The sequence below is a fragment of the Ahaetulla prasina genome, chromosome 2 (assembly GCF_028640845.1).
Source record: "Ahaetulla prasina isolate Xishuangbanna chromosome 2, ASM2864084v1, whole genome shotgun sequence".
Taxonomy (NCBI): domain Eukaryota; kingdom Metazoa; phylum Chordata; class Lepidosauria; order Squamata; family Colubridae; genus Ahaetulla; species Ahaetulla prasina.
The window spans coordinates 955,803-980,049 of record NC_080540.1 but is presented as its reverse complement, the minus strand read 5'-3'; the positions used below and the strand labels follow the sequence as shown (position 1 = coordinate 980,049).

Here is a 24,247-nt window from a genome sequence, read left to right as displayed (position 1 = left end):
CAGGAGTGGTTATCCGGCCTTGGACAAGCGAAGGGATCGACTGACTTCCTCCAGAACAAACATTTAACGCCCTGTGATAGCCACTCCCTGCTGCTCCATGATCTGCGTCTCACTGGCTGCTTGTGATGCTGCAATGAGGCAAGTCCCCAAGCTTGGAATGGTGTGTGTGTGTGTGTGTGTAGGTTTGTTCTCCGAGCTTGTGGGTGGTTTCTGAAAGTTTCATTACCAGGCTGTGTAGCCTGGTAGCAGAGCCGAGGGTACGTGTTAGCCTTCCTCTGCTTGTAACGGCTTCCTTTGTGTGGTCAGTAGGTCTTGAAGGTCAGGTCAGGTGAGGGTCTTGTGATGGGTGAGGCATGGATGGCATCAAGTGACTGCCTTGTGATGGGTCAGTCACATCAGGCAAGGTGTGTGTGTGTGTGTGTGTGTGTGTGTGTGTGTGTGGCTTTAGGCAGTTCAGGGATATAAGGAGGTGGGGGAATCTGTTACGCCCAGCCAGAATACGAGGCCCTTGTGAAGGCAGCAACTATGTTTTTTAGCCGGGAGTTCCGGTGTCTGTGGGACACAGGAGGAGCCTTGCAGGGGCCGAGATCCAGCAGTGCATGGATGATGATGGTGGGCTTTAGCCCTTGGGCAAGGGAGACCCTCTGTAGCATGAAACCCCCTGCGGTGTCCAATGCCCGGGAATACTTTTGGGGTGCTACTTCGCCCCCCTCGTCCCAAGGATGCTTTATGCCCCCTGGGAGCCCCCCTTCTTTGCCAACTGCTGAGGAGTGGGAGGCAGGGGCAGCCCCTCCTCCTTCACAGAGCCAGAGAGACGACACACATCTACAACCATGAAAAAGCGCAGTTACTTTACTGCTCCTGGTGCTCCAAAAGCGGAGAGCCGAGGCAGAGAGGGATGAGGGCGCCCTGCTCACTGAGGCCGCACGCGCAGGACACCCGCTTTGGAGCACCTGGCAGCCTCAGCGAGTCTGAAGGAGTGCAAGACCAGGCAGCCAAAACTTTTGCAAAGGGACTTTGGAGGTACACACTCCTTCAGGCCTCCGTCCTTTTGCAAAATCTTTTGGCACATGGTGGGAGGGGGGAGTGGAATTTTAAAAAGGAGCACGAGACCACAGCCCCAAAGGCTTCTGTCTGCCACACCAAGAGCTTTGCAAAGGGACGGAGGCCTGAAGCAGCACAAGATCAGGCCCCTGAAGGCTTCCGTCCCTTTGCAAAAGCTTTTGGCATGGAGAACAGAAACCTTCAGGGATGCGATCTGGCACTCCTTCTGCCTGGTGCTGCAAAAGTAGATTGGGGATGCAACACAGGCAGCCTCCGTGAGTCAGCCAAACGGAGCAGGGCGTGCTCGGCCCACTCTGCCTCTGCTCTCAATGCTCTCAAGCAGCTCGCTTGAACGCTCAAGCCCAGGGCCTGTGGAGAAATGGCAGGGTCAGGATGGGGGACGGGTGGGAAGCATGAGAGATCTCAGGAGGTCGGGGGAGGCCTTACGTCTCGGGTGTCAAAGCTGCTGCGTCACGTGACATTTTTCCTTCGCAGAGCTGGGGTGGGTGTGGCTTGTGCTTGATGCGTCTGCCCTGCGGGCCACCAGTTTGACCCCTCTGCCTTACGTGGTCAGAAGCAGGCGGCCCCCATGGTCTTCCCCACCCTGAGATACTTCATGTGCACTTAACTGACCTGAGCATTCAATTAGCCTGCGCATTGGATAAACCAGGGAGAGATTATGTTCATTTATGAGCCGAGGTGGCGCAGTGGTTAGAGTGCAGTACTGCAGGCTACTTCTGCTGACTGCAATTTGGCAGTTCAGATCTCACCAGACTCAGCCTTCCATCCTTCCGAGGTGGGTCAAATGAGGACCCAGATTGTTGGGGGCAAAAGGCTGACTCTGTAAACTGCTCAGAGAGGGCCGTCAAGCACTGTGAAGCGGTGTATAAGTGTAAGTGCTATTGCTATCCAATTAATGAATCCTCGGGTTACTAATGTAACTGGCAGGCTTTATTACATTCACAACCCTCGGATTACCTGAAATCGGTGAGTCAAATGTGACCATACTTCTGCGCTCTGTTATGTTAAAAGCAGAACATTTGGCAGCCCCCTTGTGAGTCCTGCTCAACTTGAGCTTCTAAGTAAAAACGATCCTTCACACAACCATTTGTGTTCCGTCCCCTCCCGGCCTCAGCCACGCAAGCTGGCTAAACGAGCCAGTAATTGAGTTCACGGCTGCTATCAGTCCTGGCAGGGGATCTGCAGCTGCCTGCCAAAGTCTCCCTTTTATCTTGGGGTTGCCAGGCAACCAGGAAGTCAGCAGTCCAGGCCGAATGTTCAGCTCAATTCTCCAAGACTCAAAGAGTTCGGCTCAATTTTTGCTCGTCACGGAGCAGAAGAGCAGCCAGTGCTGCTTTTATACTCTGTGGGGTGTGGCTCCATGACTCAGCACTTCCTAGGCCTGCCCCACCCCTGCTTCTTTTGTTCCCACTTCTCCTGCCTACAAAACCTAGGGTCCAGCCAGGCCTGATTGCCATCAGCCAGGTCTGGAGGTGTGACCTGGGCGGGGGGGAAGAGTCAGGGGACGGAGGCCTCATTATCTCTTCCACCTGGCCTGCCTCTGGCTCCTGGAGCTGAGGCAGGCCAGCCAGTGCTCCAGAGGTAACTCCTGATGGCCCTTCCCCCTCACTTTCCGAGTCACTTTCTGGCAGGGGCCCCGGCTCAGGGGGGCGCAGACACAACAATTTGGTTGAGAAAAGTATAATTTACTAGAAGTCAAGTGATCAAGTAACACAAAGCCAGAACTGAGAGTTCTGGCCCCGAAACCCCAATGTAGCATTTTCCTCCAGAAGGTGACTCCCGTCACTGATCCCCTGAAGTCCAAATTCAAAAGGACCGTTTCTAGAACCGGCTTCTGAGGGATGCGCAGGCGTGCTCAGTTCCCCAGGCGTTGACTGGAAAACCTCTGAAGAAACCCCCCCCCCCATTAGGCCCCAGAGTTCATGGCGGACTGGCACCAAAACAGCTTCTTGAGGCGTAATAGCAAAGTGTTGAGCTGGTGCCTAGCACATCTGTGTCTCAGCAGGATGTGGGGGTGAGGGGGGGGTAAACTCTTGGGATCCAGAGAGAAGGGCGCCTCATCCAGAGACTTACCTGGAAGGGAAAGCTGCTCATTGGCTCCTTCTCAGCAGGTGGGGGCGTTCTTGGGGGGCACATTTCTCAGCCCCTCCCCTCCTGCAGGGAACATGTTCTGAAGCCCTCCTCCAATTAAAGTCCAGAGGCATCACCCCCACTCCAACCCCCCCCCCACTTTCCTGTCCTGGGGGAAGTGGGGCAGAGAAGCAGCCAGAACTGGCCATGTAAGCGGTCTTCTTGCAAACGGGGGTGGGGGAGAGGGAGGGAAGGTAGGTTGCCCAGTGGCCCAGAGCAAGGGAAGCTCCCTGGGGCGGCCCCTTTGGCCATCCATCCCATCTCTCCTGTTCCCTCCAGCTCAGCCCGGCCAGCCCAGGGATGTCGCAGGGTCTTGGCCTTGCGGATAAGCCAGCCTGGAGCCCCATAGACCCCGCCCCTTTGCGCGCCTGAGCCCCTCCCTTCCCTGCCAATCTCTAGCACCGAAACCTTCCCCCCCACGCAACCTATTGAGAACAGCGAGAGAGAAATCCGATCCGAAGCCCCCCCCCAGCTTGGAGGGGCCCCCTTACCACCTTCAGTGGGAGTCGAGGCGCCATTTCTTGGGGGGGGGGAGTTGACCTCAGCGCCTGCGAAGCGCACCCCCCCCCCGGGCCTCAACCAAGGGCGGAACTTTGCCTCGCGCTGAAAGGGAGCTTCGGGCGGGGCTTTTGGGGAGGGCAGCCAAGTGGAGTCCGGAAAGCAGCGCCGCCGCCGCCGCGCTCAGCCCGCAGACCGGCCGCACCTCACGCCGCCTAGGCAGCTAAGGGCCGGCTCGGCGCCTGCGCAGAAGCAACAAGGAGGGGAGCGCCGGGGCTTTCGGTTTCGTTTCCCGGCTCGGAGGCGAAGCGGGAAGAGGCGGTCCTGTCCCCCCCCCACGCGATGGGCGGCCCCTCGGGAAGGTCCCCGCTTGGATCGCTGAGCCGCCCCTCCTGCCCGGCTGCTCCCCTCCGCGGGGTTCTCGGGGCTCTGGCGGGCCTTTCCACGGCACGCGGCTTGGGGGGAGCCGGCCAGGCTCTGAGCAGGGGCGCCGTGGGGCTTTCCTCTCGCCCGCCGGAAACCAGACCCCGTGGGGCAGCTGCCGGGGATTCGCTTCGTGGCCCCCGGCGCTCCCAGGGCGGTCAAAAGAGTCAAGATGGCGGCCAAAGTCCCCGTGGAGCGAAGGCCGTTTCCCCGGGCGTCCCTCCCGAGGGGTGGGGGGGGCGAGGCGGGGAGGAGCCTCCCTCGCAGGAGTGGCGTGGAACGGGGGCGCGGCTGCCAGGGCCCTTGAACCCGCCCTCCTGAGGGCCGCTCAGGCGAGAATTCGTCCGGGTCCCTAAAACGGGGAGGCTTCTTCCCCGAGGGCTGCCTGGGACCCCCTCAGTGGTGGGAAAGGAGGGATCCGGGGAAGGGATCGACCGGGATCCCCTGGCCTTGGGCAGGGCAAGCTCTCAAGCGCAGCCAGATCGGGGCCCATGGGGGAAGCCCGACACTTGAGGGGTTCAGCGGCTCACGCGCAGGAGGCGGCCGGGATTTCAGCACCGGACAGCGGCCGCCGCCGGTCTCGCCTCCGCTGAACACGTGGGGGGGGAGGCAGAGAGGACGCCCCCCCCCCCGTCCTAGAGAGGCCGCCTCGGGAAGCACTTCCTGCTCCCGCCCCCCGCCCCGCTCCTTGGGGCTGCCGGCGTGGGAGGGGAGAATGAGCGGACAGAGAGACGGTGTCCCCCAAGACTGGCCGGCGGAAGTGGGGGAGTGGAAACTCTGCTCAAGTTTTCGCTCGCCTGCTTTTGCTTGGGGGGGAGGGGCACGCAAGCCCCTTCTGGGGTTGCAGGAGCGCGCCGGTCGGGATAGACTGCTTCCGCGAATGGAGGCTCCGCAACTAGTGTGTCATGGGTTGTGGTGGGGGAAGGCTTAGAGACTGGGAGCTGCTGTTGCTGCGGCAGCTTGGAGTAAGAACCCCAAGGGGTGTCCGAGGCCCAAGAAAGAGCAGCTTACGCTCGTTTTCCCGTCAGCTCTGCGTTAGGATACCCACACCTATGGTTCCCTGCCTCTTTAATGGCAATTAAAACCTTGCCTGAGCCGGAAAGCGCTAAAGGATGTCATGTTTCAAGTTGCCTGACCTGGGTGTGTTCTGTCAAAATGGCCCCTCAGACCGACCTTGATCTGGGAGGGGCCGAGGTAGAGGGTTGGATTGGATAGCCTCCAAGATCCCTAGAATCTTTGGAACTCTGAGCCAAGGGCGTCGCCATTAAACCGGCCCCTTCCTGGAGCTGAGGAAGCCGCACTTGCCCCAAAGGGGGAGCCTCCAGGGGATGGCCCCAAGCGGGAGGCCTGGCAGCAGCGCAGCCCCCGGCTCTTCTCCAGGCTGCCCTGTTGGGATTGGCCCGAAGGGGGAGCCGAAGGAAGCGAATCCGTCCGGGTCAACCGCCCTCCCCGTCCCGAGGCTCCTGCAGACACCTCCCGAGAGCCCAAGGCAGGCCAGGGGCGATGGGAACGGCAATCGGGGCAGCCGGGAAGACCGCCGTCCTGCGCTGCCCCGGAAGGGCCCGGCCGATTCCTGCCCCCAACTCCCTGATCAGGTGGGCGGGCGGGGCGAGCAGCCCGAGAACCCCAAGCCAGCCCTACCGCGCTCCCGCCCGAATGCAGGTCAGCCGCCTTCAGGCCCTCCTTGGCCGGCGCAGCGTCCCTGGGGAAGGGCGTGGGAGGACTGCCCCGCTTTGCAAAGCTCTCCCACAGGGGGCGGAGACTCTAGGGAAGTCGCAACTGCCCCCAGCGTGGGACCCTTCCCCCTCCAAGCACTAGACGCTGATGCTATAGAATAGAATAGAATAGAATAGAATAGAATAGAATACAATAGAATAGAATTTATTGGCCAAGTGTGATTGGACACACAAGGAATTTGTCTTGGTGCATATGCTCTCAGTGTACATAAAAGAAAAGATACGTTCATCAAGGTACAACATTTACAACACAATTGATGGTCAATATATCAATATAAATCATAAGGATTGCCAGCAACAAGTTATAGTCATACAGTCATAAGTGGAAAGAGATTGGTGATGGGAACTATGAAACGATTAATAGTAGTGCAGATTCAGTAAATAGTCTGACAGTGTTGAGGGAATTATTTGTTTAGCAGAGTGATGGCCTTCGGGAAAAAACTGTTCTTGTGTCTAGTTGTTCTGGTGTGCAGTGCTCTATAGCGTCGTTTTGAGGGTAGGAGTTGAAACAGTTTATGTCCAGGATGCGAGGGATCTGCAAATATTTTCACGGCCCTCTTCTTGATTCGTGCAGTATACAGGTCCTCAATGGAAGGCAGGTTGGTAGCAATTATTTTTCTGCAGTTCTAATTATCCTCTGAAGTCTGTGTTTTCTTGTTGGGTTGCAGAACCGAACCAGACAGTTATAGAGGTGCAAATGACAGACTCAATAATTCCTCTGTAGAACTGGATCAGCAGCTCCTTGGGCAGTTTGAGCTTACTGAGTTGGCAGAAAGAACATTCTTTGTTGTCCTTTTTAATGATGTTTTGATGTTAGCTGTCCATTTGAGATCTTGCGATATGATAGAACCCAGAAATTTGAAGGTTTCTACTGTTGATACTGTGTTGTCTAGTATTGTGAGAGGTGGAAGTATGGAAGGGTTTTTCCTAAAGTCTACCACCATTTCTACGGTTTTGAGTGTGTTCAGTTCCAGATTGTTTTGGTTGCACCACAAGGCTAGTTGTTCGACCTCTCGTCTATATGCGGATTCGTCATTGTCTCGAATGAGACCAATCACTGTTGTGTCATCTGCGAACTTCAGTAGCTTAACAGATGGATCATTGGAGATGCAGTCATTGGTATACAGAGAGAAGAGAAGTGGGGAGAGCACACAGCCTTGGGGGGCCCCTGTGCTAATTGTACAGGTATTTGATGTGATCTTGCTTAGCTTCACCTGCTGCTTCCTGTTTGTTAGGAAGCTTGTGATCCACTTACAAGCCTGTTCCGGTACCTGTAGCTGGTTTAGCTTAGTTATTGCTTTATTTTATTCCTTTTTATTTGTGACGCATCGTAAGAAAAAACGGACCAGAGGTTCCCGTAGAATATTCGCAGCTGAGGGTTGAACTGTGGGGCCCCTGGTGCCCTGAGGATGTCAGCTACTTTGGTTATAAAATGTCTGCAAAAAAGCTCCGAGATCGCCAAGAACCCCACACTAGAGGTTGCAAAGCCCCCTCCCTGACCCCCAGACCTTAAAACCCCTTACTTTGCAGCAGCAATGAGCCAAAAATCTCACATCTTCATAACTGAAGAATCTCTTGTGACTTTTAATAATATTTATTAGTTGGGAAAAAAATCCCAATTTGCATGTAAATTGTAAAATACGTTTTTGCAAGAGCCTTTGGCCAGCATATTTTTATTCCCTCCACCGGACCCTCAAGCCCCTCCCTGCAGCCCCCTTGGACAAAGGTTGCAATCTTCCCAGAGTGCCTTTCTCCATGAATTCCCCCCCCCCTTAATCTCTTTCCCCACCTTTTGCCCAGTTCCCCTTTTCCAATACTACCTTTTGGCCCTTTTTTATTTTTCAACCTGTATTTCTTGTTTCCTTACGATCCTTGCAGCATAAGTGTAACAAACTGAGGCAAGCGGTTAATTAATTTAGGAGGTTCTTCTGCGCATGCTCGAATGGCAGCATCTTGAGTTTCATGGAGATGGTAGGCAGGGCTTTCCCTGGCCGAAGGGGCCGAAATACCGACCGCCAGGCTATCTGGTTCCTCCGCTTCGTTAGATGATCATGCCGGCAACCGAGGGGGAGGTATTCGGGCCTCGTTGGACCTCCGGTTGCCGAGAATGGAGCCGAGTTCTGGGGCGGGAAGCGGATGGCGGCGGCCATTTTTAGGGCCCGGGTCGGCGTTTTTTTTCCGGCTGGTCTGGCCTGCTACATACCACTGAGGAACATCGGAGCATCGGCGGCTGGGATTTTTGGCCGCGGCTGACGCTGGCAGCATTGGTGGCAGTAGCAGGCGGAATTTTAGCCGGCGGAATTTATCGGCTTGACTATCAGCCGTCTCCCGGCCTGGCTCCTGGCTCCCGACTCCCGGCCTGGCTCCTGACCGCGACCTGGCCCTGGGTTTTTAAGCCGCGATATCCACCGGCGGCGCACCAGTGGCCTGGTCTCCGTTCACCACGTTTTCCATCAGCGACTTCCACCAGCGGCATTTCCACCAGCCGCGTTTCTTACTAGCCGCGCTTCCACCAGCGGCATATTAAATGGTGGTATGGATGGCGGCGGAGCGACGCACCAGCGGCCTGACTTTTCGACCGCGCTTTCTCTGCTTTCCACCAGCGGTATTTTTTCATCACCGTGTTTTCCACCAGCGGCTTATTAATGGCGGTATGGACGGTATAGGTGACACTGGTGGGCTGCGTGAGTTCCCCCCCCCCAAGATATTGGACCGTTGGATCTTCCGATTTCTTGAGTCCCTCTGGCCTTTGATCGGTCCTGTGGTGGCCATGTCGTGGTTTGGGTCGGCACCCCGGCCTGGTCCGGCCCGATTCCCTGGCCGTGTTTGGCATCTGCGGCATCAGTGGCGGGCCTCGTCTTGTGGCCGTGATATTCCATCGGCTGTTTCCCGACCTGATGTGGCCATGACCTGGCTTCTGGTCGCTTTTTCATCTGCGGCATTTGACATCAACGGAGGGACGGTATTATTGGTCCTAAGGACGTCGTTGTGGCCCATGTTGGCCCTTGATAAGTTAACAATAATACCAACGACATTGATAACAACTAATAACAACAATAACATCGCTGAGGACAGGGATGAAGCAGACATTGGTGCTGGTTTAAGATCTGAGTCTTGATATTGTGTGGCATTTTACCCGGCGACTTTATTCTGATATTTACTGTCCGACGGAGAATGAACTGCCCGAATTTTTACCATCTTATATCGGGTCCTGTTTTGGATATATTTATGCCGGCTAGGGATGGCCCCCACTCCCCCTTTTTCTGCCGTTTTTACATTTCCCATGAAATATTCGTCTAGTGAGCTCTTACGACTGCGGGGTTCCCCCGCCTCGCAGGAATGGCCCTCTACATTATCGAGGGCCTGCCTTAATGAAGGGTCTTGGGATCCAGAGAGGTGGCATGCGTCGAAGAAGAACCTTTGGGGTTTTTTTAATAGGTTTTTAAAGAAGGGTTTTTTAAGGGGTGGGAGGGAGGAGACGGGTGGGGGGAGAAACCTGTCGGGGAGGGGTCCAGCCCCTACGTTCGCTCGCGGCACCACTTTATCTGGTCCGAAGGCAGGGGGAGAAGGGTATGTTCCAGTTTCAGAGGATCGTTCCATCTGTACGGTAAGTGGGAGAGGCAGATATGGCGGAAGCAAGGGGCCGTATCGTTTTCTGGGAGCATGTGCTCGCTATATTAAAGCGATCACGTGCTCCGGCCCCTTAGTCTTTACCCGTTCCCCGGATGGCCAAGATTCTCAGAGCTTGGGCCTTTGGTTGATGTTGTGCAATGCTCGGTCCGTGGTTAATAAAGCCCCCCTGATTTGTGACCTTATTCAGGGGGAGTCCGCGGACCTCATGGGCATTACGGAAACTTGGTTGGGCACGGAAGGGGGTGCTCCCCTTGTCGAGTTTGCCCTCCGGGTTTCCGAGCATTTCACCAACCGAGAGCCCAAGGTAGGGGTGGTAGGGTGGCAGTTGTTATTAGGGAAGGTCTAGAACCGAGGGAGTCCACTGTACCTCAAATAGCCGGTTGTGAATCCCTCTTTGTGAGGTCGTAGGAATCAGATGGGCTTGTTGATCACTGGCTCCTTGCTGCGTGACTACAGCCCTGCCCGAATTGTTGGAGGTGCTTGCCGGAGTGGCGGTTGAGACCCCCAGACTTATGGTCATGGGGGACTTCAACCTGCCATCGACCGGCTTGTCATCGACGGCAGCCCGGGAGTTCCAGGCTTCCATGACGGCCTTGGACCTGATTCAAGTAATTGATGGCCCCACGCACATGGGAGGAGGCACACTGGACTTGATTTATATCTAGTCAGTGGCTAAATGATCTGGAATTAAGAGATTTAGTAACAGAACCTGTGTCATGGTCAGATCATTTTCTCCTTCGTCTGGACTTTCGGACCACCACCCACCACCGCAGGGAGACGGAACCAATACGTTGGTTCCGTCCCAGGCGCCTGATGGACCCTGAGCGGTTCCTGACGGAGCTTGGGCTGTTTCCTGAGGATCTGGCCCACGGCACGGCTGAAGAACTAGTCGTGGCCTGGGAGCAGGCCGCGGCTGGGGCTTTGGACCGTGTCGCGCCTTTGCGGCCTCTGACCCGGCGTAGGTCTCAACCGGCCCCTTGGTTCACTGACGGGCTGAGGGAGATGAAACGCCGGCAAAGATGCCTAGAGAGTGCCTGGAGGTCCAGCCGTTCCGAAGCTGACCGGACATTAGTTAGGTCTTATTCTAAGACCTACCTAGTGGCAATGAGGGAGGCGAGGCGTTCTTATGTTGCCACCCTCATTGCGTCGGCAGATAACCACCTGGCCGCCCTGTTTCGGGTGACCTGCTCCCTCCTTCATCAGGAGGTGCGGGATGACTCCTTACAGGGACGTGCTGAGGAGTTTAGTGGTTATCTATATGATAAAATCGTTCAGCTCCGGGATGGTTTGGACCAAAATTGGAATGATCCAGGTGAGAGGGCGGAGATGCGTCTTGTCGAGATTGTTTGGGATGAGTTTGATCTTGTGGGTCTCGAGGACGTGGACAGGTTGTTGGGGAGGCTGCACGCCACCACGTGTTTATTGGACCCGTGTCCTTCCTGGTTGGTGCTGGCCACACAGGAGGTGACACGAGGCTGGCTCCAGGGATTACAAATGCTTCTTTGCAGGAAGGGTCTTTCCTGCCGCCTTGAAAGAGGCGGTGGTGAGACCCTCCTCAAGAAGCCTTCCTGGACCCAGCTATTTTGGGAAATTATCGTCCAGTCTCCAACCTTCGCTTTGTGGCGAAGGTTGTAGAAATAAGGCACAGCTTCCCGATACCTGGATGAAGCTGTCTATCTAGACCCGTTCCAGTCCGGCTTCCAGCCCGTATATAGTACGGAGACAGCTTTGGTCGTGTTGGTGGATGATCTCTGGAGGGCCAGAGACAGGGGTTGTTCCTCTGCCCTGGTCCTATTAGATCTCTCAGCGGCTTTTGATACCATCGACCATGGTATCCTGCTGCACTGGTTGGAGGGCTTGGGAGTGGGAGGCACCGTTTATCGGTGGTTCTCCTCCTATCTCTCTGACCGGTCGCAGACGGTGTTGACAGGGGGGCAGAGATTGACCGCGAGGTACCTCACTTGTGGGGTGCCGCAGGGGTCGATTCTCTCGCCTCTCCTGTTCAACATCTATATGAAGCCGCTGGGCGAGATCATCAGTGGCTTTGGGGTGAGATACCAACTGTACGCTGATGATACGCAGCTGTACTTTTCCACCCCAGGCCACCCCAATGAAGCTGCTGAAGTGCTGTCCCGGTGTTTGGAAGCCGTACGGGTCTGGATGGGGAGAAACAGGCTCAAACTCAACCCCTCCAAGACTGAGTGGCTGTGGATGCCGGCACCCGGTACAGTCAGCTGTAGTTGCAGCTGACTGTTGGGGGCGAGTCATTGGCCCCAGTGGAAAGAGTGCGCAACTTGGGTGTTCTCCTGGATGGACGGCTGTCGTTTGAAGATCATTTGACAGCCGTCTCCAGGAGAGCTTTTCACCAGGTTCGCCTGGTGCGCCAGTTGCACCCCTTCCTCGACCAGGATGCCTTATGCACGGTCACTCATGCGCTTGTTACCTCTCGCTTGGATTATTGCAATGCTCTCTACATGGGGTTCCCCTTGAAGTGCACTCGGAGGCTTCAGTTAGTCCAGAATGCAGCTGCGCGGGTTATAGAGGGAGCCACACGTGGCTCCCGTGTAACACCACTCCTGCGCAGACTGCACTGGCTGCCTGTGGCCTTTCGGGTGCACTTTAAGGTGCTGGTCACTACCTTTAAAGCGCTCCATGGCTTAGGGCTTGGGTACTTACGGGACCGCCTGCTGTTACCACATGCCTCCCACCGACCCGTACGGTCACACAGAGAGGGACTCCTTAGGGTGCCGTCCGCCAAGCAATGTCGGCTGGCGGCGCCCAGGGGTAGAGCCTTCTCTGTGGGGGCTCCTACTCTCTGGAACGAACTTCCTCCTGGCTTGCGCCAATTGCCTGACCTTCGGACCTTTTGCCGTGAGCTGAAGACGTATTTATTTACTCGCGCGGGGTTGGCTTAAATTTTTAATTCTAAATTTTAATTTTTTGGATGTATTTTAATGGGTTTTAAATTTTTAATATGTTTTAAATTTTTGCCCAATTTTATAATAAGTTTTTTAACTGTTTATTTTAAATTGTATTTGTTACTGTTTTTATTTCTGGCTGTACACCGCCCTGAGTCCTTCGGGAGAAGGGCGGTACAAAAATCTAATAAATAATAATAATAAAATAATAATAATAATAATTTCTCCACTATATTACTAGACTGTGTGGTTAAAACTTAACTAATCTGCTTGGCCAAACTGACTCACTTATCGGAATAATAGTTTCTTCCTGTTTTCTAGTCTTCAACTTTTTACCTTTAATGTCCCAATGTCCTACTGAACTTTTATACCCACAACTCCTAAAAATTGCTTTCTTTGCAAAAACAATATTGTCTCTATCAGTTTCTTACATGAAAAACGTCCCACAACGTTCCACTGGTTAATTGTCCTCACTGTTAGGAAGTTCCTCCTTATTTCTAGGTTGCTTCTCCCTTTGATTATTTCCATCCTTTCTTGTTCTGCCCTCTGGGGCTTTGGAGAATAGGTTGACCCTTTCTTCTTTGGGTCAGCCCCTGAAATACTGGAACACTGCTAGCCTATCACCCCTGGTCCTCCTTTCCACCAGACTAGACTAGCCAATCCCTAATCCTGCAACTGTTCCTCATAGGTTTTTGTCTCCAGGACTTTAATCATCTTAGTTGGGGTCTTCTTCGCACTTTTTCCAAAGTCTCAAAATCTTTTTTGTAATGTGGTGACCAAAACTGCACGCAGAATTCCAGGTGTGGCTTTCCTAAGATTTTATAAATGGCACTAATACTTTGTGTGAACGCATGAAAGTGGGCTAATCTCTCTCTTTCCCCTCATTTTCTCTTTCAATCTTTCTCTCAAACTGTCACAGGATTGTTCTGTGAAAATAAGAGGAAAAAGGAATATTAGGTATGCTAATCACCTTGATTTATTTATAAAAAATAATAAAGACATAATAAGTAAATCAATTGGTTCCAATTTCAACCCAAAACACAACCTACAGCTGGACAAGACCCAAGTGTGCCCACAGCTTCCCAGGTGCCTGACAAATGCTGGTTTTAAGTGGTCAGTCCTCCTCTGTTGGGCACCTTCAGGAGTGCCTTTCCACTTCACCCCTCAAAGCCTCTGGGGTGGGGAGGGGAGCACTCACTTCCAGGAGAGGGGGAGGACCTAAGGCCAGGGGAGGGGCTCTTTCACCAAGTGGCTCTGGACATCCCCCATATTGGCTCCATCATCAGCCTTTGGGGTCTCCCGAGTTTCTGTGTGTGAATTAGTTGCATTTAATGCTGGGGATGTTGCATTTAATGCTGTACCGTTTTAATGCCCTAAACTGCCAAACATCCATTGCCACCTCCTGTGCTTTTTCTGCTGGACAAGAGAGGCCGGCCGGCCGGCCACAAGTCCTGCAGCCGCTCAGGGCCTTTTGCAGGGTCTGGATCCAGAGGCCCCTCCCCAAAAGAGGCCTCAGCGGCTGCCAGGGCCAATTATTTCTGCGGAAATAGAAAGGTCACACTTGGGACGGAGGTCCAAATGAAGGGCCCAGAGCAGAAGATGTCTCAGGTATTTACACAGAAAGTTTCAGTTGCTATTTACAATCCATCGATGAGAATCAGTTTTTCCACCTAGTTCATTGCATTCGTCCTGTTGGGTACAATGTTCCCTTTGGCTTTACTTCAGTGAAACTTTACTTCAGTGAAACTTTCTTAATCCTGTCATCGTCGGGTGTTTCCTGTTGCACATCTGTAGTTTGTCACTTTTGCAAGACACCTAGAAAAAGCACAGACAATTTGATCCGTTCTCACTTTTGGGCAGCTTCCTTGTACATACTTTGATCACTTGTGGCTCATTTGGAGTTGAGGCCTCTTCTTATGAAAGGGGGGATTCCTTTCCTAGAGAAATTATGGGGGCTTTCCCCATTTGAAGGATTCCCCTTATTTTCTATCCTTCAGCTGTCAGAACCTTCCCTGACCAAAGTCCAGCCGCTCAGCCTGAGTCCACTGAGAGGAAAGTAAACCAGGCCGATGGTTGCCAACTGGGCAAAAGGGGCCCTTTTATTCTCTGCCCCTCCCTCGACAGAGCCAGGCTCCGCCCACCCTGGGTGTTACCAGTTTGGGTAGATTTTGGGTCGAAACGGTGCCAGGAAACACGGATCCTCTCCTCTCCTCTCCTCTCCTGCGGAAACCCCAAAGGTAATCCTGTGCCCTGAAAGACCCCCAGCTGGGTGGGAGGGGGGAACAGGGGGACTCCTGGCTTCCCTCCAGCCCATGTCAGGAATGATTCTGCCCCCCCCCCCCGTCCTCCTCTTTCAATGGAGAGTGGGCATGCTCTGGGAGGGCAGAGCCAGGGAGAAACTGGTCCACCTGAAGTGGCATCTCAGCAGCCCTGGTTACCCCTTGCCACCTTCTCCTTTCTTGGTAGCTCCCCTCTGTGCCCAAATCGCCCCAGAAAAGGCAAAATCGTACAGCCTCACCCATTGTGAAAGCCTAAGAGGCTTCCTGCCAGCTGCTGCCCAGGCATCAGAAGCGGCACCCATTGGGAGGCTGGGCATGGCGCTCTCTCCTGGGACAGCCCAACAAAACACGGACAACTGAGCCAGCGGTCCATGGAGTCCATGGTCTCTGTTTGAGTTTGCCAATAAAGGAAAATACGTGTAGCTCAATGAGGGTTGAAATGAGGGGTCCTTGGGCTTTCTGAGCTGCGTTGCTTTCTTGGAACATGAGGCTGGGCTGCTCATTGTGAGCTTGTTTGTCAGTTCCTTGATTGGGCTGCTGTTTACTTCTTGATTGTTGGCCTGATGTTAATCTTGGGAGTTACAATGCTGCTCACCTGGGTACCGACTGCTGGTGGTGGAGGTGCTGAAGTCTTTCGGGTCCTTTTCCCACAGCCTGTAGGTGCTGTTTGTGTCTATTGTTAGGCATGCGTTTATCCCAGGCATGTTTCAACTCAGTTACTGATGAAACATGACCTTCCTTCCTTTCGGGGAGGGACCCCTCCTGATCCAGGCCAAGCCGGGTCTCTCCTAAGTGCCCCCAGCCCTAGTGGGGAGGGGTGTGGCCTCTGCTGCAGCCAGCAGGAAGGACTCAGCTGGCACAAGAAGGGGGACACTTTCTTTCCCCCCTTGGAAGACCTGCCTTTCTGCCTTTTGGCCAAGAGCTTCAGCTGACCTCAAGGCCGCTGCTGTGCTTGGCCCCTTTACCTGACCAGACCCGAAGACCCCCTCCTGGCCTCCCTCCGGCCAAGGGAAGCCCTTTTGGGGAAGGGGCCGCTGGGACAAAAAACAAGGCCGGGTGCTTTAATTCCTGTGCGGGAGGGGTCGGCGGCTTCTGGGCAGCTCTGTCGACCGGGGGGCCGCGGACAGCGCCTGGCGGGGGCGCGCAGAGGCGAGAGCGAGGCCGGTGACCCCGGGAGCGGCAGCCGTACGAGAGTCTGAAATAGCGAGCGCCGCTTCGTCTCCCACCAAGATCGGTTGGTCCGACGCCGCCGCCTCCCCGCCTTTGGCCGAGGGTGGGAGGGAGGAGGGAGGAAGGAAGCCGCCGGCCGCGCGCGATTTCCTGAGCGGCGCAGCCGCCGCGGCGTTACCCCGGCCGGTCTCGCGAGGCGCCGCTCGCCGGGAAACGCTGGGAGGATGCCCGGGAGGCCGGTCCGCGGGCCAGTCTCAGCAGAGCCCTGGAGGGGAAGCGGGGCCGCCCTTTGTCCTCCGGCGGGGCTGACCCTCTTTCTCTCTTGCAGGCCCTCCCGCCGCTGCCGCCATGACCGCGCCGCCGCCCTTCCCGAGGCGCTGCCCGCGCCGCTTGGCCCGGCTGCTGGGGGGGCTGCTGGGCTGCCTGGCCGTCCTTTCGGCACTCACCTTCCTGGCGGGTGGCGGCCACGAGGAGCTGCTCTCGCGCTCGCTGCCTCTCCTGCTACGGGCCGGGGCCGCGGGGCAGCCCCGCGCGTCCGCCGCCCTGCCGCCGCTGCCCGCAGCCGCCTTCTTCCCGCTGTCCCCGCCGGCCTGCGCCCCGGCCGCCGCCGCCGCCCCGGGGCTGCTGGTGCTGGTGGCCAGCGCTCCCGGGCACTTGGCGCGGCGGGCGGCGGTGCGGCGCAGCTGGGGGGCGCCGCGGGCGGCGGGCGGCCTGGCGGTGCGCACCGTCTTCGCGCTGGGGCTGCCCGGGGAGGCGGCGCTGCAGGCGGCGCTGGAGCGCGAGGCAGCCGAGCACGGGGACCTGCTGCAGGGACGGTTCGCCGACACCTACGCCAACCTGACGCTGAAGACGCTGGCGCTGCTGGGCTGGGCCGCCGCCCGCTGCCCTGCCGCCCGCTTCCTGCTCAAGGCCGACGACGACGTCTTCCTCAACCTGCCGGCCCTGGCGAGCCACCTGCGGACGCTGGACGGCCCGGCCGCCGCCTACCTGGGCCGCGTCCACTGGCGCGTGGCGCCCACCCGCGACCCCCGCAGCCGCCACTACGTGCCCGCCTCGCTCTACCCGGCGCCCGCCTTCCCGCCCTACTGCAGCGGCACCGCCTACGTGCTCTCCGGCCCGGCCGCCGCCGCCGTGCTCGCCGCCGCCCGCCAGCTGCCGCTGCTCCCCGTGGAGGATGCCTTCGTGGGGCTGTGCGCCCGCCGCGCCGGCATAGCCCCGCGCCACCTGGCCCGCATGGCCGGCTCCACCCGCTACCCGCCCGACGCCTGCTGCTACCGGGAGGTGCTCTTCAGCACGCACGGTGTGTCGCCCGCCCGCATGTTGGCCATGGGGGCCGAGGACGAGCGGCCCTGCTCCGCCTGGCAGCGTCTCCTGGGCCTGGCCCGCTGCAAGGCGTTGACCTGGCTGACAGCGGAGGAGGAGGAGGGGGGCCCCTGAGCCTTGGAGGGGCAGGAGAGCGCTGGGAGCTCCACCTGGAAGGACCGACTGCAGAGGGAGGTGAAAGGGGCTTCGCGCGGACAGGGCGCCAGGGCTCCCAGTCAGTCTTTTGGGGAGCCTATTTCATGCTGAGCGGCCTGCCACCTCATCATCTGGCAACTGACTCAAAAGTGGACTTTTCGGCCAAGCAGGGAGAAGCTGCCCCAGAGAAGCAGGGGATGGAAATCTGAAGGGGCTTTGGACAGCATGTGGGGCAGGTCACCGTTGGGTGGGAGAATCTGCCTTGCCAAGACAGGAATATAGAAATCGAAACAATAATAATAATAAGGGGCGACTGTGAAAGCAGCAATTTTGGTCTTAGAGTTCAGGGATCTGTGGGGCACGGAAGCAGCCTTGCAGTTTCCCAGATGCTCCTGTGCCTGCGGTGGCGGGCAGGGCGGCTGCAGCCCTTGGGGGAGGGAGGTCCTCTGTGGCAGGAAACCCCCTGCAGGGTCCAATGCCTGGGAATATTTTTGGGGGGAGTGCTTCTTGGGTCCCGCTTCTTTGCCAATTGTTGAGTGGGAAGCGGGAAAACACCCCCTCCTTCACTGGGCCAGAAAGATGACACACCTCTAAAAAGTCACAAAGTGTGTATTTACGCAAAGATCCAAGTCCAAATAAAACCCCGGAGGAGTCTCAGGGAAGGTCCATGGGAGCAGCTGCCCAGAGCCGATGCCGTCCAGGGCCACCCCCCTGCATATGGTGGGGATGCCAGCCTTCTTTTCCCGCTATTTCCGGAAGCGATCCAGCGCTGACCTCTGGGCTGGAGGGAGTTTGGCCTTGGAGGTCGCTGGCTGAGTCTCTGCCTTGGCAGCCAAGCTCTTCCGGACCAGGGCCTGCGAGGAGGAAGGTGGGTGGGTGGGCGTGAACGGGCAGAAACCCCCCTCCCCACATAGAGCCAGGACCCAACCAGATTAATGTGCTGATGGCTGCTCCTGAATCAAATGCCGCCATGTTCTTGTGCTCTGGTGATGTATTAAAAACAAACCTTTGACAACCACATTGTGGCTCAGCAAGACTGGGGCGGGGTGGGTGGGGGGTGGGAAGGAGGCAACCTCCGGAGACTCACCCGCTGTTCCTCAGCGGCCACCTTCTTCCTTCGCTTCAGCCTGCTGCCCGCCGAGTCCCGGCCCTTCAGCTTCCTCCGAGGGGAGAAGGGCTCCTTGGCCTCCGGATCGTAGCCCTGTGGGGAGGGGAGCAGGGGGCATGGAGTCCTCGGACCCAGAGCCCCACACAGCCACACCTTGTGCTGCCCATCGCGGCCCACACGTACCAGCCTCTCTGCCCGCTCCTCGCGCTGCTGCTCCAAGGAAATGGTGTCCACCCGGCCCAGCTCTGTGGGATCCAGGGTGATCAGCTCCGATGGGATCTGGGGAGAAGAACATGCCGTGAGGAAAACCAGTGGGGCTCCTCCCTCAGAGCCCCCTCTGTGATCCGTGGAGGCGGCTCAGGGTCTGGGAAGAGGAGCCCGGGTGGGTCTTCGGGAGGGGTCTGGAGTGGCGGGGGAAAGTGGGGAATGGAGCAGGGTCCCGAGGGCTCACCTTCTCCAGGAAAGCTTTAATCTCCCACTCCTGCCTCTGCCTCCGGCTGCGGAAGGGGTTGTTCTCCAGAGCATCGAAGTTCGGCTCCCCGGCACCTGCGAGCCAACCAGGCTGAGGGAAGTCTGCTCCCAGACCAGGGTGGCCCCTCCCCACTCGCCCTCCCTCCAAGTATGGCCTCTGCCACCCCTTACCTGGGACCAGAAGGCTGGCAAAGCCCTGCTCGTGCCCCACACCCAGCACGTCCTCAAAGGGGCAGAAGCGAAGGCCGTGGGAGGGGCCGGGCAGCCTGTGGCACAAGTAGGGCTTCCGGGGCAGGCAGACCGAGACGTCCTTGTACACCTGGGGGAGAGGAGGCAGCTCACCAGGGCTCGGCCAAGTCGGGGTGGGCTGGGCGAGGGCCAGGCTCAACCCGCAAAGTCACTCACCTGCACCACCTCCTGGCAGGCGGCCCCTAAGAGACCCCGCTGGCTGAAATCCAGCAGCCCAGCCCCAGAGGGCAGCAGCAGAGAGTGGAGGCGCCGATATGCTCGGAGGTCGTAGATGTGGAGCTTGTGGTCCAGCCCTGAGGTGGCCATGTAGCTGCGGGAGAAGGCAGGGAGGGCCCGCTCCGCATGTTACGTCTTCTCTCCCGTGCACCCCCCCAACCCCGGCTGCCTGCCTGCTTACCTCCCGGAGGGGTCGACCGCCACAGCCCTCACAGCCCCCTGGTGGCAAAGCATCCGGGCCAGTGGGGCCTTGGCGCTGGGGCTCCAAAGGGTCACCGTCCCTGCAGCAGCAGAGGAGGGAAGGGCAGACGGTGGGCAGGGGCAGTCCGGACGAGGGCCGGGAGATGCCCACACGCCTCCCCTCCCCCGCACTCACTCACCGTTGCTGTGCCCCAGGTGGACGATGGCGTTGGAGGGGTTCTGGGCCATCACCGCCAGCCGGCCTGCCTTGGTGCAGATGGTGGACACCTCCTTCCCCACAGAGATATCCAGGTACTGCAGGAACCCTGACTCGCTCTGGGGGGGTGGGGGGGTGGGAAGGACAGAGAACAGTTCGGGGGTGGGGGTGGAGAAAAGTGACACACACACACACACCCCTGCCAGGCTTTGAAGCCTTGCAGCTCTCTTGCCCAGCTGACCTCGGGTGATGGCTTTAGCAAGGGGTCAGTCTAGAGCTCTGAGAACCACTGGTTGCATTTTTGGGGGTGGGGCTCAACTCAAGCTACGAAATCAGAAAGGCCAGGGGTGGGGTGGGGTGGGGCCTTTGACTGGGGACCCAGACACTCACTGTGTCCTGCCCCCATCGATGCTACTGGGCGCCCCCTTCAGAGAGACGGACGCTCACCGCTGTGGCCAGCAGGAAGTGGTAGGGCAGGAACTCCATCCGCTGGACGCCGTGGAAACGCTTCAGGCAGTTCAGCTCCACACCTTGCTGGTCGTACACGTACAGCCACTTGCGCTGGGCCACAGCAAACAGGCTCTCCGTGTGCAGCCACCTGCAATACGCAGGGCGGAAAGTGTGCCCGCCTGCCTCCAAGAGCACAGCGGTTCCTTCGTGGGGGGTGTGTGTGGATGAGTGGGCAGGGACACCCAGGCCAAGCCAAGGCCTCCATTGTGGGTTGAAAGATGGACAAAAGTGTGACTTTGGGGAGCCGTTGCAGTGGAGGCATCCTGGCGGGGATTGCAGCCCCCTGCTGGGCCTGTCCTACCCCCTCAGTTCCCCACCCAGGGGGCAGCCTAGAGATGCGGGGCGGGGGGGGGGGGGAGAGACTCACGTGAGGTCGGTGATGGTCTCCATGACGTTGATCTCGCACATCAGGGCCTTTGTCTGCCAATCCAAGGCAGCCACGTGGCCCCGGCGCCCCCCCAGGAGGAGATGCCTGAAGTGGGAGCAGCACAGGGATGAGGGCGGGGGGAGAAGATGCAGGACGCCCCACCCTTGGTGGTCCGAGACCCTTCGCAAAGCCCCTCACCTGCCATTCCGCGTGTAACTCAGCCGGTAGGGGCCAAAACGATCCAGGCGCAACTCAAAGTGCTGGGGGGGGGAGACAGTGTGGTGATGAAATCGCCCCCCCCAAACCAGTAACCACCAGTCCTGCCCAGTCCAGAGCACCCCTCCCTTCCACCTTGGCACTGGCAGCGAGGTCCACGGCGGCAGCGATATCGGCCTGGGTGACTGTGCAGGTATCTTCCTCCTCGTCCCCCTCCAGAAACCTGGCCAGGAAGAAGAGAAATGGGGGGGAGAGAAGGAAAGGGTCAGCATTGCAGCCTGGCCCCCTTTTTCACCCCTTAAATAAGTCAGTCAATGAAATAAAAACCCTTTCAGCAAAAACGGGATTCTGTTTTCAAGGCCGCTTGAAAAGGCTGGTCAGAAGGAAATGGCTGCCCTCCAATTCAGATGGGATCTGAACACAAACAGACAAGATCCCCCCCACCTCTCTTTGGTCTGGCGCTGCACCTGTGAAGAGCCCCCCCACCCCGTCCCTGCCAACCAGTGCCACAGAAGACAAGAAGACCTGGGATGGCAGGGAGGACGGAGGGGAGCTTGCCAGATGTTTGGCATCTCAAAGCACATCTGCAGGGAGAAAGGCTCCCATTCGCCTTCCTCCCAAGCAGCCTCGGACAGAAACAGCCCCGGAAGGAATGGGCCGAGGGGACGGAGGGACCCTTTGGGATAGGAGGCCTCCTGGGGTCCCACAGGGGAGAGAGGGGGCCACCATCTTCCTCTGCGCTCTGGCCAGGTGTCCGGCAGATGACCGGAGCTGGGCAGGTAGCAGAGAGACTGCGTCCGAGAGCCCCCCCCCCCTCAAGAGCTGGAAAGCTGAGCAGCCACCCCCCTCCTCAAACAGGAGATGCCACATATGGCTTCTAAAAGGGGCCTCCCTACAGTTACTTTGTCTGGAATGGTAGAGGGTCTCCTGCTTGAGGACGGGGCTGGACTAGACCACCTCCAAGGTCCCTTCCAGCTCTATTCTATTCCTGTTTTATTCTATTCTCTATCCTATCCTATCCCATTCCTATTCCTCCCAGTCCAGATCCCTCCTTGAAGTGTCCTCCTCCGGCGCTATGGGCCGGCGGAACGGCCCGCCACAGTTCTCTGGTCCTGGCTGGGAAGGAAGGTGGGGGGGGGGGTTTCTGTGCAATCGGGGTCAGGAAATGGGGGTCGGGTGGGGGGCTCACCCGGGTTCCTCCAGCAGCAGCAGCTCCATCCGGGCCGCCTGGCGAGCGGCCGCTCGGGCCTTCTCCTCCTGCGAGGCCAGCCGGTGCTTCAGCCGATCGCTGGACACGGCCTCCTGCGGGGACACGGCGGCGGCGGCGGCGTCAGGGGGGGGCGGAGGGAGGGGGCGGCCCAGGGGCGGGCGGGGGTCTCACCAGCTGCTGCGGGGCTCCTCGCTGGAACTTCCGCGCGCTCTCCGGCGGGACCGGGTCGGGGGCTCCGGGGAAGGGGCCCTCCTTCTGCAGGGGGGGGAGAAGAGCAAGCAAAAGGCGCGGTTGAGGGGGGAGTCAGCTTCACCCGCGACCCCCCCTCCCCCTCCCTCCCCTCCCCTCCCCCGCTCACCCCCGAGATCCGCCTCTTCCCCGCCCGCTCCGCCTTCCGCGCCCGCCGGGCCTTCTCGGTCTTCGGAGGGGCCGCCCGGTCGCCTTCGGTCCGGCCAGGCTCACCGTCCCAGTAGCGCTGCGGCCGCCCGGCCTGCGGAAAGAGAGGGAGGGCAGGAGGAAATTGGGGGAGGAGGGGGTCGCTCCATCCCCGGAGGCTTCCAAGGGGAGACCGGGCTGGTGAATGGAGGGGGGGGGTCGGACTAGATGACCTCCGGGGTCCCTGCAGCCGCCCCTCCGCCAGCGCAGGGCCGGGGTGGGGGGGTGAAGGAAGCAGCGCCTCACCTTCTTCCTGGAGGCGGGGGCGGCCTCCCCCCGGGACCCCACCTCGCCCGCCTCGCCCGCCGCCATCCTCGCCCGCCGCCCCACGTGGAGGCGTCGCTTCTGCTGCCGCTTCCGGGTCGCTCTCTCCAGGAAGTGACGCCACGGGAGGCGGAGTGGGAGGCGGCCGCCATTTGCCAATCGGAGAGAAGCACCGGCGGCCATTTTGGAGAAGGGCAGGGCCTGCGGCTCCTCCGCCGGAATGAATTTTAGCGCGTGAAATGGCTTCTCGTGGGGGACGGGGACGGGGACGAAGCGCCACCCGGGAATCTCGTCGTGGGGTTCCCGGGCGCGACTTCACAGCCTAGGCCGCATTGCGATACTGTGGCGAGGATGAGCCGAGCGGTAGAAGAAAATAATCCTTTGCCCCAAGTTAAGATGGCTGCAGCATCCCCCGTTCCCCTCCCACCCAGCCTTAAACTGGCGTTGGTGGGTGGGACTTCCGGAAGGAGGCCGATCCCGATTGGCTCCGCCTGCCTTTGAAAACCGGCCTTTCCCGCTAGGCGAGTAGAAGTTCAGCCGCCTTAAATAGAATAGAATAGAATAGAATAGAATTTTATTGGCCAAGTGTGATTGGACACACAAGGAATTTGTCTTGGTGCAAATGCTCTCAGTGTACATAAAAGAAAAGATACGTTCATCAAGGTACAACATTTACAACACAATTGATGGTCAGTATATCAATATAAATCATAAGGATTGCCAGCAACAAAGTTATAGTCATACAGTCATAAGTGGAAAGAGATTGGTGATGGGAACGATGAGAAGATTAATAGTAGTGTAGATTCAGTAAATAGTCTGACAGTGTTGAGGGAATTATTTGTTTAGCAGAGTGATGGCCTTCGGGAAAAAACTGTTCTTGTGTCTAGTTGTTCTGGTGTGCAGTGCTCTATAGCGTCGTTTTGAGGGTAGGAGTTGAAACAGTTTATATCCAGGATGCGAGGGATCTGCAAATATTTTCACGGCCCTCTTCTTGATTCGTGCAGTATACAGGTCCTCAATGGAAGGCAGGTTGGTAGCAATTATTTTTTCTGCAGTTCTAATTATCCTCTGAAGTCTGTGTCTTTCTTGTTGGGTTGCAGAACCGAACCAGACAGTTATAGAGGTGCAAATGACAGACTCAATAATTCCTCTGTAGAACTGGATCAGCAGCTCCTTGGGCAGTTTGAGCTTACTGAGTTGGCGCAGAAAGAACATTCTTTGTTGTCCTTTTTTGATGATGTTTTTGATGTTAGCTGTCCATTTGAGATCTTGCGATATGATAGAACCCAGAAATTTGAAGGTTTCTACTGTTGATACTGTGTTGTCAAGTATTGTGAGAGGTGGAAGTATGGAAGGGTTTCTCCTAAAGTCTACCACCATTTCTACGGTTTTGAGTGTGTTCAGTTCCAGATTGTTTTGGTTGCACCACAAGGCTAGTCGTTCGACCTCTCGTCTATATGCGGATTCGTCATTGTCTCGAATGAGACCAATCAC

At 57.6% G+C, this 24,247-nt stretch overlaps 3 protein-coding genes across 4 annotated transcripts in view; 2 read left to right on the top strand and 1 right to left on the bottom strand.

Moving 5' to 3' along the window:
• Positions 1 to 18,033, top strand: LOC131192785 (beta-1,3-galactosyltransferase 4-like). 2 transcript variants are annotated; one of them, XM_058172301.1, is made up of 2 exons: positions 1 to 138; positions 16,181 to 18,033. In XM_058172301.1, exon 2 carries the CDS (start codon positions 16,201 to 16,203, stop codon positions 17,287 to 17,289), a length of 1,089 nt encoding a protein of 362 aa, XP_058028284.1. In that variant the 5' UTR covers positions 1 to 138; positions 16,181 to 16,200; the 3' UTR covers positions 17,290 to 18,033. The 2 variants fall into 2 exon arrangements, with proteins under 2 accessions (XP_058028284.1, XP_058028285.1); XM_058172302.1 differs by lacking the exon at positions 1 to 138 and adding an exon at positions 15,754 to 15,916.
• The window catches only part of LOC131192792 (beta-1,3-galactosyltransferase 4-like), a 48,340-nt gene continuing 35,235 nt past the window's right edge, over positions 11,143 to 24,247 (top strand). Inside the window, exon 1 of the mRNA XM_058172314.1 lies at positions 11,143 to 14,640. The gene's annotated coding sequence lies outside the window, so the exon portion shown is untranslated. The remainder of the gene's footprint in view (positions 14,641 to 24,247) is intronic.
• On the bottom strand, positions 17,904 to 23,287 carry WDR46 (WD repeat domain 46). Its single transcript, XM_058172183.1, has 16 exons — positions 22,736 to 23,287; positions 22,413 to 22,544; positions 22,226 to 22,309; positions 22,034 to 22,146; positions 20,980 to 21,067; positions 20,827 to 20,888; positions 20,629 to 20,733; positions 20,199 to 20,349; positions 19,735 to 19,870; positions 19,536 to 19,635; positions 19,295 to 19,448; positions 19,061 to 19,208; positions 18,870 to 18,964; positions 18,602 to 18,697; positions 18,398 to 18,511; positions 17,904 to 18,164 (listed from the first exon to the last, which is right to left on the bottom strand). The coding sequence occupies exons 1-16, from the start codon at positions 22,934 to 22,936 to the stop codon at positions 18,057 to 18,059; spliced, it is 1,887 nt and encodes a 628-aa protein (XP_058028166.1). The 5' UTR covers positions 22,937 to 23,287; the 3' UTR covers positions 17,904 to 18,056.

Bases quoted from the DNA above. Each gene is read 5' to 3' on its own strand.
- WDR46 (XM_058172183.1), bottom strand. From the start codon at position 22,936: ATGGCCGCCGGTGCTTCTCTCCGATTGGCAAATGGCGGCCGCCTCCCA. The intron at 22,147-22,225 runs GTGAGACCCCCG...GTGTCCCCGCAG, and splicing joins GAGGAGCCCCGCAGCAGCTG to GAGGCCGTGTCCAGCGATCG. The intron at 18,698-18,869 runs GTGAGCCCTCGG...TCTTCTCCCCAG, and splicing joins TTAAAGCTTTCCTGGAGAAG to ATCCCATCGGAGCTGATCAC.
- LOC131192785 (XM_058172301.1), top strand. From the start codon at position 16,201: ATGACCGCGCCGCCGCCCTTCCCGAGGCGCTGCCCGCGCCGCTTGGCC.